At 42.1% G+C, this 13,375-nt stretch overlaps 1 protein-coding gene across 1 annotated transcript in view; it reads left to right on the top strand.

Moving 5' to 3' along the window:
• The window catches only part of LOC124777223 (hemolymph lipopolysaccharide-binding protein-like), a 51,532-nt gene extending 40,077 nt beyond the window's left edge, over window positions 1-11,455 (top strand). The window contains exon 5 of the mRNA XM_047252542.1: window positions 10,961-11,455. Within this exon, the coding sequence (XP_047108498.1) occupies window positions 10,961-11,133 (173 nt within the window). The 3' untranslated portion in view covers window positions 11,134-11,455. The remainder of the gene's footprint in view (window positions 1-10,960) is intronic.
• Window positions 11,456-13,375: the final 1,920 nt, after the last annotated feature.

The following is a 13,375-nucleotide window of genomic DNA, read 5'->3' as shown; positions in this document are numbered from 1 at the left end:
AATAACAAATGTGTACACATGTTTTAATCTATTGTCCTATATATACAAAGAGGTTAGGTTTAATGCTATTAACAATACATACATATGTTCTAGCATATTTGTGCTGGATGTACACATAGATTGGACTTGAAGTTAATATTTCCATTATTTTGAAGTTTGAGAGCTATTATGAATACCTGTTACTTGTAAACTTGAACTGTACACCTTTATATCACTGCATGTATGCCCTTGTTATGCAGGGGCCAGAAGATGGCAAATTGAGCTGCCGAAACTGGTAGCATTCGAGGTACAAAATAAAATAAACCGAAATATACGGTTGTTGGTGAAGTTTTTTGAATCGAGAAATACATACCAGCCGATGTCCCCCGGCCACAATGGACCGACAGAGATTTTGTATGAGGTTGGTGTTGGAGAATGGCTATGAAAACGCAGACAAGCATAAGACCCAATAACTTATTTCGAGGACACCTGGCTGTATTTTTAGGTTCAGAATCAAAATGTCAAACTCCACTTGGTACACCATGAAAAGCACTTGACAGTAGTTTTGGTACAATAAGAATTCTCACACCTACGCTGTGCTATCATGTGACAACATAGTGAATCCAGAGGATTTCCCTATGCGGCTGCACATTGCCACACTGTGTCCGCCCCGGTAGCTGAGTGGTCAGTGCGACGGGATGATAAGCAGGGAGGCCCGGGTTCAATTCCCGGCTGGGTCGCAGATTTTCTCCACTCAGGGACTGGGTGTACTGTTATCGTCTACATGTCATTTCATTTCATTTCACCACACTGTCATCTAGCTGCGAGAATTACCATTGCTTGCCAGTATCAAATACACTGAATGACAAAAACATACGATACCAGTAAATATCGTGTTGGATCTCTTTTTGCCTGGCGTAGTGCCGCAACTCGACGTGGCATGGACTTAACATCTCGTTGGAAGTCCCCTGTAGAAATATTGAGCCATGCTGCCTCTATAGACCTCCATAAATTCATAAGTGTTGCCGTTCTAGTATTTGGTGCACGAACTGACTTCTTGATTATGTACAATAAATATTCGATGAGATTCATTTTGAGTGATATCAGTAGCCACATGATTAGTTCGATTTGTCCAGAACGCTCTTCAGTCGAATTTCAAACACTTGTCATTAAATGACATGGCGCATTGCTATGCAAAAAACATGAAACCCGTGAGTGGTTGCAACTGGTCTCCAACTAGCTGAACATAATCATTTCCAGTCAATTATCGGTTCAGTTGGACCAGAGGACTCAGCGCACTTCATGTAAACCCAACCCACATCAATATGGAGCCACCACCAGTTTGCACAGTGCCTTGTTGACAGCTTGGGCCCATGGCTTCGTGGGGTCTGTGCCACACTCGAACCCTACCAACAGCTCTTACGATTTTCTGATCATCTAGGATACGGGCGATATTTTCATGAGCCCAGCAGAGATGCTGTACGCAGTGTTGTGCTGTTAGAAAAGGCTCTCGCGTCGATTGTCTGCTGTCAAAGCCCATTAGTGCCAAATTTCGCCTCACTGTCCCAACGGATTCTATTATACTATTTCCGTACATCCCACATTGTTTTCTGTGGTTATTTAACACCGTGTTGATTGTCTTGTAGCAATGACAACTTAATACCAAAGCCACTGCTCTCGGTCGTTAAGTGAAGACCACTGTATGTCCTTCGTGAGGACTAATGGCTGAAATTCTTTGTTCCTAACTCACCCTCGACACTGTGGGTCTTGGAATACTGAATTTCCTAACGTTTTCCGAAATGGAATGTCCCATGCGTCTGGTTCCAACTAAAATTCCGCGTCCAAAGACTGTTAATGCCCGTCGTGCGGCCATAATCACGTCCTAAAGCTTCACTGACTTCATGTTTCCGAACACTGATAGATTTTTTACAGATGACAATGCGTCGTATCACAGGCCCATAATTATTAGCGATTGGTTTGAAGAACATTCTGGATAGTTCAAGCTACAGTATCAGCTACCCAGATCGACCGATGTGATTCCCATCGGACATTTATGGGTTGTAATCGAGAGATCAGTTCGTGCACAAATTCCTGATCAGGCAACACTTTCGCAATGGATGGTTGCGTAAGCAGCATGACTCAGTATTTCTGCAGAGGACTTCCAACGACTTGTTGAGTCAGTGCAGCGTCGAGATGCGGTAATACACAGGGCAAAAGAAGGTCCGACACGACATCAGGAGGTATTTTACGACTTTTGTCTCCTCAGCAGGCAAGTGTATGTATACACGAAGAAGATTCTCGTAATAAATCGTTCTAAATATTTCAGCTTACAACCGCTATCAAGAACATAATCAATAGTAATGCTTTTCGTCAGCCAAGCTTGCATCACCTAGCTGTCTAAATTAATCCTAAATAAAATGTGCTCAAAAAACAAAAAGTCAATGTTACCATACATCATCCAAGATGGTCCTTCCATAAGTCGATATCTCCAGTCACTTCAGCTGCCGCACCTTGCACCAGTAGTAATTAAATAAATGTAGCGGTCTGACAGACTGCACTTATCCATCAGCATTTCCAAAATATTCCAAAGGTGTAGAGAGAAACGATATTAATTTTTATCTGTGCCATATCGTTCACATTTATCATACTGATGCCAATGTTAAAAAGAAAGAAGATCTAAAATATCATTGGACAACAGTATAAGTATCAGGAAGTCATTTATTTTTATTTGTATGGAGTGTAGCCATGTATGAAAGTGAAACGTGGACGATAAATAGTTTAGACAAAAAGAGAACAGAAGCTTTCGAAATGTGGTGCTACAGAAGAATGCTGAAGATTAGATGGGTAGATCACATAACTAATGAGAAGGTATTGAATAGAATAGGGGAGAAGAGAAATTTGTGGCAAACTTGACTAGAAGAAGGGATCGGTTGGTAGGACATGTTCTGAAGCATCAAGGGATCACCAATTTAGTATTGGAGGCCAGCACGGAGGGTAAAAAATCGTAGAGGGAGACCAAGAGCTGAATACACTAAACAGATTCAGAAGGATGTAGGTTGCTGTAGGTACTTGGAGATGAAGAAGCTTGCACAGGATAGAGTAGCATGGAGAGCTGCATCAAACCAGTCTCTGGACTGAAGACCACAACAACAACAGCCAGTGGACAGGTATTTTAAGTTCCTGAAGCAGGTGGCGTTTCTCTCCTTTCTTATCAGTATGTGTCACTGCTGAGTCTATGCCTTTCTGGAGGTAGCTAGAGTCACTGCATGGCAACTACCGTTTGCCGTAGTTGGCCAGTCTAAATGCTTCTGCACGCTGACTTTGACTTGTTGACTTGGGCAGATGAACGTGACATTACGGAGTAATTTTACTCATTTTTATATTTTGAACGTGAGTGCTTTTAAAATGTATTTTGTGTAGGATTAACTTCCACAGTCAAATGATTTGAGCTTGCTATGGATTATATTCTCAATATTTGTGATTTTATGCAAAAGTGCACTGAGGGACGCCATAATAAACAACTCACTGAGTTTGGAGGAGGTCGCACAACAGGCTACGAGGAGCTGGATGTTTCTTCCACGATATTGCAGAAAGACTTATCAGTAGCGTTGCCATTGTAAATGATTGCCGGCGGTGTTGGTCACGAGGATGTACGGTCGCAAGAAGACAGGCATCAGGATATCCACGTCGCACCACCAGAGGGAAGACCATCGTGGTTCTTGGGCACCGTACTACATCTGCAGCATCAACTTGACCAGCAGTTGGCACCGTGGTGACACAACGAACTCTTACAAATCGGTTATTTCAAGGACGTCTACGAACCAGACGCCCTGTAGCGTACATTCCACTGACGCCAAACCACCGCCATTTTTGACTACAGTGGTGTCAAGCGAGCGTTCATTGGAGGTCATGGTGGACATCTGTTGCTTTTTCTGGTGGATGTTGATTCTGCCTTGGTGCCAGTGATGGCCGTGTGTTGATTAGGAGGAAGTCACTGAGGCCATCTGTGTGCTAGACATACTGGACCTTCACCTGGAGTTATGGTGTACGGTGCGATGTTGCAAAAATTAAATGTTGTGTGACATGGGAGTACTCTCATAGTTATCCCACGCACCCTTACTGCACAGTAATCTGGTGATACCTGTTGTGCTGCTATTCATGAACAGCATCTCAGGTGGAGATCTGTAACAGGATAACGTTCGCCCACATACAGCTGTTGTAACCCAACAGGCTCTACACAGTGTTGACATCTTTCCTTGGCCTGCTCGATCTTAAGATCTGTCTCCAATCGAGCACACATGGCACGTCACCGGACGACAACTCCAGTGTCATCCACAAACAGCACTGGCTGACCAAGTGCAACAGGCATGGAACTCCATCCCACAAACACACATCTGCCACCTCCACAACACGATGCAAGCACGTTCGTGTCCTTGAATTATACATTCTGGTCCTTATACCAGTTATTAATGTACTAGCATTTCACATATGCAATAGCTATCTCGCGCTTACATAAACCTGTGATCTTGAAACGTTAATCGTATAGATATGTTAGCTACACAAATACATTACCGAAATTTCATTACTTTACATTTATTTATTTGTTTATTTTTCGTGTTGCGATTTTTACCATCAGTGTATATTAAGACACTATTTCGTTACATTTTTCGTAATATGTCTACAACAAGTGTGCTAGTGTGTAAGATATCGTGGTCTCCTGACCTTCATTGCTTACATATTCCGCCCTCACGATCATATTCCACACATCAAGAAGCTTCATTCGAACCCAAAGTCGATAAGATAAAGTCAATGTTGTATGAATTCATGTAAACGATATGCAAATAACAAGCAAGCGCACCGAGATTGAAATACTCGGGGCTGGCGCATACACACACACTCTAGACACGACAGTCACAGGAGGTTTTAGTTCGGGAGAGCAACCGCACACCAGGAGGCCGGTCCCAACCTATCTATGTCGGCCGGTGACCGCCCGTAGAGCAGACAGCGTTTGTCCGAGTGAAAGGACGACCCCGTGTTCGGCTTAAAAACAAATTCCGCTACATTGTGTGGGAGAGCCCAACCTATGCATTCTGTACAAATATAGCACGCAATTTCAGAGATTTTCACAGGGAGACAGCAAACGCCAAACGCTCATGCTACAGATTTCCGGATTGGTCGCCTTAAACGAAACGTCATTCTCCCGTTTTAGAAGAGCAATGCTGATTGGCAGACGATATTCCTGACGCCTTGAGCTGAAGGAGTAATGGAAGAGACCGAAAGATATATCCCTTCACGTCTGGTGTGGAGAGGGTTCGTTCTGTTGTTGCTCTTGGAGCGAGAACACGTAACGAGAGCGTGCGCGCTCGTTCTTGCACTCAAAGAGCGAGGAACAAGTCTGTCCTCAGTATTTCACTGGGAGAGCACCTCTGTCAAGAGCGAATTGGAGTGCGAATCTATATAGAGTCCTTTCGATTAAGCATTGCTCAATGTGTTGGCCGCCACACTTATTGTGCGGTGTGAATGGACGGAGTTATATTTAAACGCCTGGGAGCGAATTTTTGAGTGGCATCACGGTGGACTGGTTATCTGACCAGTGTACCACGCCAATAGTTAGACAAGGGGCGAATAGGAGTTCTTGACTTCATCAAGGCGTAGGGAGAGTTTGATTGGCAAAGGTCAATCCAGATAGAACGAGAGTTATAATATTTGCCAGCAGCGAGCGGCGCAGACAGCAGTCATCGCAGCTTACGGTATTGTGCACTACAGCTCTTGCGAGCCCCATGTTTCCTCCATAACAGTACACTTCACTGCATTTCACACGCGACAGCCTTGACCATAACTTGCCACATTCTAATGGATAATTATTCAAGTTGAGTAGGGGCGGCTCTCAGCCATTCTGCCAAGTCAATAATAATCTTAAACTTTGTATAGAAATTTCATTAGCGAATCCTATCCTTAAGAGGTAACTTCACATTCCGAAAAGAACCCGGAAATGAAATACCTTGTTAAGTTCATAACTAAAAGTGCCATTTGATTTCTCAGAATAATAATTTTCGTTGGTTTCATGTTTTTCTTACACTAACTAGCACTACTCCAGTACCCAAGTATCCCCCTAGTTACGTAAGAAATTTTGCAAATTTTTGTGTCATTTCCTTAAGTGGACAACTCCAGAAGGTATTTATTGCTGAAAGTTTTTCAGGCATTTCTCTTTAGAACGTTAGGAGGGTCTGTCTGACTTCTGTAGTAGTGTGGGGGTGGAAACTGAATCTTGCAGGAGCCACAGGGTAAAAGATGCATCTCAGATTAATCCGTTGCGCAGAATGACAGAATAGCACCCACATGGCTCACAACTGCTAATACACTTTAGAAGTACATCTACACTGAAGCACCATAGAAACTGGTATAGGCGTGCGTATTCAAATACAGCTATATGTAAACAGGCAGAATACGGTGCTGCTGTCAGCAACGTATAAATAAGACAAGAAGTTTCTTTCGCAGTAGTAGATCGGCTACTGTTGCTACAATGAAGGTTATGAAGATCTGAGTGAGTCCGAACGTAGTGTTATAGTCGGCGCACAAGTGATGGGACACAGCATTGCCGAGGTGGCGATGAAGTGGGGGTGTTCCCATACGACCATTTCACGAGTGTATCGTGAATATCACGAATCCGGTGAAACATAAAATCTCCGAAATCTCTGCGGCCGGAAGAGGATCCTGCAAGAACAGGACGAACGACTACTGGAGAGAATCTTTCAACGTGACAGAAGTGCAACCCTTCCGCAAATTTCTGCAGATTTCAATGCCGCATCGTCAACAAGTGTCAGCGTGCGAACCATTCAACGAAACACATCGATATGGGCTTTTGGAGCCGAATGCCCACTCATATCCCCTTGATGACTACATGACACAAAGCTTTACGCCTCGCCTGGGCCTGTCAACAGCCGACATTGGACTGTTGTTGACTGGGAACATGTTGCCCGTTCGGACGAGTCTCGTTCAAAATTTTATCGAGTGGATGGATTTGTTCGGGTTTGGAGACAACCTCATGATTCCATGGACACTGCGTGTCAGCAGGGGCTGTTCAAGCTGGTGGAGGCTCTGTAATGGTGTAGCGCATGTGCAGTTGGACTGATATGGGATCCCTGATACATCTGGATATGATTCTGACATGTGACACGTATGTAAGCATCCTCTCTAATAACCTGCATCCATTCATGTCCGCTGTGCATTCCTACGGACTTGAACAATTCCAGCAGGACAGTTCGGCGCCCTACATGTACAGAATTACCACAGAGTGGCTCCAGGAACACTCTTTTGAGTTTAAACACTTTCGCTGACCACCAAACTCACCAAATATGAACATTATTGAGCATATCTGTGATGTGTTGCAACGTGCTGTTCACAAGAGATCTCCACCCCCTAGTACTCTTACGGATTTATGAACCGGCCTGCAGGATTCATGGTGTCATTTCCCTTCAGCACTACTTCAGACATTAGTTGAGTCCATGCCACATCGTGTTGCAGCACTTCTGCATTCTTGAGGGTGTCCTACACGATATTAGGCAGGTGTACCAGTTTCTTGGTTTTTCAATGTATAACCTGCATATCATATCTCAGTATCATAATAAATCTATAAAATGTAGGTTAGAATTTCAGTTACTACTACCATTATATCTTTTCTGAACATTCAACATACGGATTACATTTTCAGTATTTTACATTAACATCATACTTACTTCACAGTATCAGTTTACAGTATGTAGGAGGCATTTCAGTACATTACGTACAGAATCGGTGGATTACTGTTCAATAAGTTTTGCACTCCCCCTCCCCCCCCCCCCCCCCCCCCCCCGCCCCCCCCCCCCCCCCCCCACCCTCACCCAACTCTCCAGCCCCATCAAAGTATGCGCGTAGCCACGTTGCCCATAAGCAGGTGTAGATTCTGGATGTGATCACCATGTGTAGGTCTACAACAGGAGACTGTTCCAGTAAAAGCCTCTGATATGCTGGCCTTCCAGGTCCCATAAATTTCTGACACTTGCGTCATGTCCTGAGCCTGAGCCACACTAGCGAGTCCACTGGATAACTTGACATGCCTGTTGGAATCTGATTCCCATGTGCTCTGTTGGGGCGTTACACGTCTCTTTATGGTAGCACTACCACGACAATGTGTGGTTCAGTAGGAAGCAGTTTCGATCACTTGACATTAGATATTCAGCCGTAACATCTCAATAAAAACTGGGAAGTTCGACTACGCTTTTGAAAAATGCCTGTGAGATGATGAGAGAAAATTGGAAAAGACGTGAGTACCATTTTCCCGAGCCTGCAAAACGGATTTAGACCATATAACCCTCTTACTTCTCCGGTTAATTAGGCTTTTCTATATGAGCATGTACCTAGAGTCCCTTATCTGTGGGGAAAAGGCATCTACTCCGAAGAATAATGCAAAACCGACTGAAGTAGATGAAGTTATAAACCGAATCGCCACTGCTCAGTACCTTGGCAATTACGATTAGAAACAAAGTTCGGTTAACTTTATATATTTTTATTACGTAAACTAATTTTAAATTGACAGTAGTTAGTGGAAAATGTTTTCAAAGTATGTCATTAATGAAAATAACCAATGGTCGCCAGTTCCTCACCGGAACGATAATAATTAAACCTAAACTGAACTTTCTACCAGTAAGCAATGTTACATAACAACAGTAATTGGCGTCATGGCGTAGGAACAGTACCTACTGCAATATTTCGAGTACTTCAAACCACACATGTCACAGTAGTCAAATAATAATCAAATAGCAAACACATACAACATATTACATTAATTTCCAAAGATCAGTTAAAGTAAGAGTGTTTACTGGTTGTGGACAGAAACTTTTTGTTACGTTACTCACCATAATACTGACTGTCACAATTGTAGCAAGCAGAAAGATTGTTTGAATTTACTCTTTGGTAAGGACTGTCATTTATCTAGAAGTTACTCTGATATTCCTTTGTAATAAAAGCGATAAACTATGCCACAACTTATAAATTAGAGACTGAGCTTTGACAGTGAAATTCTGTGTCCAAGCTACGTAAAGTTTTAAAACCAATTTTCTGTTTTGAAAATTACTCTATTTTTAGCAAATCAGCTTATACTGGCTTTACTGCAGCCAAAGATTTCATTATTACGTAACTGTGGAAAACTGTTTCGATACTCTAATAAATTAATGTTCACTTCATTTTCAGTTCATTTTCTGATTATCTCGGTTCGTACAAAAGAATGCGATGGGTACTGCTTGGCTAACGACTTAGGAAAATTATTTACATGACAATATGCACGAAAACAATGTTATTTAAACAATAAATTTCCAACTACGCTGGCCAGCCTATTACACTTCTAATTATAAAATTTCTAGGTCTTACTTCACTTTATGATGGTGTTGGTTTATCAAGTGGCTTCATTTAGCTTTAAAATAGTGCACAGGTTGAGTTTCTTGCGCTGCTATAGCCAATAACAAGTGCCCACTGTACTCTTGAAGTTATGTGAATTACTCTTGCTCCATTTGTACTGTGCCCAGTAAATGCCATACACGCAGCTTGCTCATGTTAAACATCTGCCAAAACAACCATTTCAGTTTTCACTGCTCTGTACTTCGGAAACAGACTTTTTATCTCAGCACTTTTGCATAGCCACACGGGCGAATACACACAACCAACGACAACAACGGTCTCCTTGTGACTCAGAACTGCTACTTTCTTAGCGTGTTCGCACGCCCAGCGATAATGCATTTACACTTTATTGTACTCTTTGACAATAGCTTTTCTCTGACTGGACCAGCGTGTCTACTTACAAAATGATAGCATTCCCTGCGTATTCTCTTTCTTAACTAACAAATGGAGTTTTTAGCTTGACAACATATTTACAAGGATAATATTCAGCAGAACTAATGAACAAACTTCGTAAAACACGTAGAACATTACAGGATGTTTGAAAACGAACTCTCATGTTTTAAGCATAAATTTAACGGGGAAGTTAATGAAAAATGACGTCAGAGAGTACGTATCATGAAAGAGAGTTCCTTCAAGTTTTTTTCTTAATGTTAGTAGACTTCAACGGGCGATCCATTAGTTGCCCTGCACACGTTGAGAAGATATTCCATTTCTCGCCACGTATTTACCCAATTTCATGTGTAACTGTCCCAAACGCCGCGACGTTTCTTTCCTGTACATGATTGATGTCTCTCATCTTATCACTGTGCACAACATTTTTGGTATGGTCGCAAAGGAAAAAGTTCGGTGGGGTTAAGTCTGGGTTCCGTCGTGGAAAGCGAGTGTCAATAGCTGCACACACATGGTTACTGTAATCAGGTGGGGTGCCATCTTGTTGGGAAAACATAAGCCCCTTTTCCACCTCAATATCGTCCATTTAGGGAAAGACGTTCTCTGTCAACATGTTGCAGTAAACGTCCCCGTTCACTGTTTTTTCTACAAAAAAGAAAGGACCAATCACATGATCTTCCATCAAACCGCACCAGATATTAACTTTGGGAGAGTCACGTTGATGCTGAATAACTTGATGTGGATGCTCTGCCCCTCCCCCCCCCCCCCCCCCCCCAAAATTCTGCAGTTAGACGATTAACTGTTCCACTGAGATGAATTGTAGACTCAACGTACACATTGTATGAAAACCTGGACTGAACTGAAGGAACAGAAGAAAGAAACAGCATTGGTGCTGTCTCAAGGTCAAGCAGACCTGCCAACTGCAGTGGTGCCAAACTTAGCGAGACGATGAGTCAAACACCACAGACTAGTATGTCACTTTGTACAGATTCTAGGACACATTAAAACTAGGTAGTTTTTTTTCAAACAGACTTTATGATCATCCACAGAGTTGTGTTGTAATAACCAGACATAAGAGTTTTTTCCTGACTGCTCAATTTTAACATTTAACCACATAATACATTTTACATGAATGAAATTATTATTTCCTGTGCTCCAGGTCAACCTTTGATATCGAGTGGCCACGTAAACTGGATGAAAAGTGAGCCTAATAACGCAGAGTACCCCGATTCTCCAGAAGGCCAGGACTGTGGGTCTATTTACAACGACGGAACCATCAGCGACGTCAGGTGCAACGTGGAGAGGCGATTTCTGTGCGAGCAGAGTCTCTAGTGCTTCTAGAGACTCACTCTTTCGTATTCTGCCGTCAGCGGTGAAATGGTGAAACTTCGACAACTGTGGCCGGCTGCAAATTATGGAGGAAACAAACAGCGAGTCAGATTTCTTTTGTCACCAATAGGAAGACGTTACAACGCAAAATATAAAATAAAAATGGTTTGTATTTCTGTTGGTATTAATTATTCCTGTAAGGAGCCAATGAGAACGTGTGTGGAACTTGCATTCATTATCACTATAATTTGTATCAAAACTCTAATGTTTAAATTGACATTTGGGTGTAGTTACCTCCTATGTTAGATTAAAAGTTTTATTCCCATGTTTATTCTTTCATTATCTACGTATTCAAACTCTACTTAGAATTTCAAAACAAGGCAAATTTATGTTATTAAAGCGTTCGCTTCCGTGGATGAGTTGGCAGCAAGTATTTTAACTCACATTCTTGCTAGCAGCCAGTATAATTAATCCTCCAATAACCCATAGAAAAATGCATTGTCATGAATTTTTGTTTTTATACATTGGTAATAATTCTGTGTGCCAATAACTACAAACACTCGCAATTTGAAAGATGCGTACGGGAATTGATGTTAGACCGGATTCCTACCAAGTATCATTAGTATCTGCGGTGTGAAAATAGTAAAGAAGATGGCGACTATTCCAACTCATCATGCCCCTTGCCTAATATTAGAAAAATTAGGTTTCTACAGTCAGAATAATTCTGAATTTGGTACTGAATGTCTCTAAAGTGGAATGTAGCGGCAATATTTTGTTTAATGCAGTCTGTCACACACAGGAACAAAATATTTATCTTTTTCACCTAAGTATAGATAGCGATAGAAAGCTATTTGTTTACACCTGGTAAAAATTCTACAAATGCTAACACAATAAAGCAATCGCGCACAAGAGGCGGTCGTGATCTGAGCTACTTCGTCCATCTCGGTGCTTGCAGATGTAATCACATGAGCTCGTGTAGCGGAGAATCGAACAAAACTGGGTAGGAGGGTCAAACCGGGTACCTCGCAAATTTTGTGACGGGTGCTTCTGTCTAGCGGTTGAACACTGGTACTAATAGCGGCAGCCAATTCATGCAGTTGCAGGGAACAACAGCAGCAGAGAAGCACGTTTTCTTATTTCTATGAATTTTTAAAGTATTAAGCTGTAAATTTTTCAATCTTGTTCTGTTTGTTTAATGAGTCTGAAGCAGTATAACATTGTCTAAAGATAGAGGTAAGTGTATATCTTCATTAAGTATATGTAACTGCATATTTCGACGTTCTTTTCATACTCCTACAGCAATACATAACCTACAGATACCATTTTCAAGTCAACAAGTCACTGTTGGGTCAAACTGGGTATCTAAGTGTGGGTTAGAACAATGTGAGAGGTTCCATGCCCTCTTTTGCATGTCACCTCTCAATTTCAACAATTTTATTGATGTTCTACGTCATTGGACGGTGGTATCAGACCGAATAAGGTTATTGTAATGAGAGTATTAGTACCGAGAGCTCAAAATACTTTTCACTTGATTCCTATGCATGATGGGTTACTTCCCCGGGTGGTCAGTGCGAGGAGAGCATCGGAGGACGCAGCACACTGCGTTTCTGGTTGGGGGCTGCATTTCTCTGAATACTGAGAGGGTCGTACAATGGGCTTAAGCGCCTGACGGAACGACTGACGTAATCGAGTTTCACCCATTTTATGCAGAACTTAAAATTATCGGACAACCTTCGACGCTAGGGGTTGAAACAGAGTTGCTGCACACTTGAAGTCGGGGCCTACATCATCAGAAAGCTGCCTACCGATGACCTGCTACAAATTTCAGGATTGATAAAGTATTTTGCGGCTCCGGCATTGTAGATCCTATTAATTTTATACTGAAGTCCTCAGTAGCACGGGCTCGCTTTGCTTGTTTGACGTGAGCTCTCACTACTAATCGCGATACTGCAATATAGTCGAGAGAGTAATATTTGTTTGATTAGGACCTCCAGTCAATATCGTCAAGCTATTACATCGCAGAGAGTAGGAGCCCTTGTTCTCGAGCCAACTCTTATTTGCATAGTAGTACAGAATACCCTATCATTTAACCTACTGTCTGTGTCGATAATCATGTGCCTTTATGTTCTGATTTATAATAAATCTCATTGCAATATTTAAGCTACATATCACATTGCAGATATATGCAGAATTCCATTTCCTGATGTTTATTGTGATAAATTTCTCTTTTATTATGAGTAGATTA

This window comes from Schistocerca piceifrons, chromosome 2, assembly GCF_021461385.2.
Source record: "Schistocerca piceifrons isolate TAMUIC-IGC-003096 chromosome 2, iqSchPice1.1, whole genome shotgun sequence".
NCBI lineage: Eukaryota > Metazoa > Arthropoda > Insecta > Orthoptera > Acrididae > Schistocerca > Schistocerca piceifrons.
Note: the sequence above shows the minus strand (reverse complement) of the source record. Positions and strands in the feature narration are given on the sequence as shown.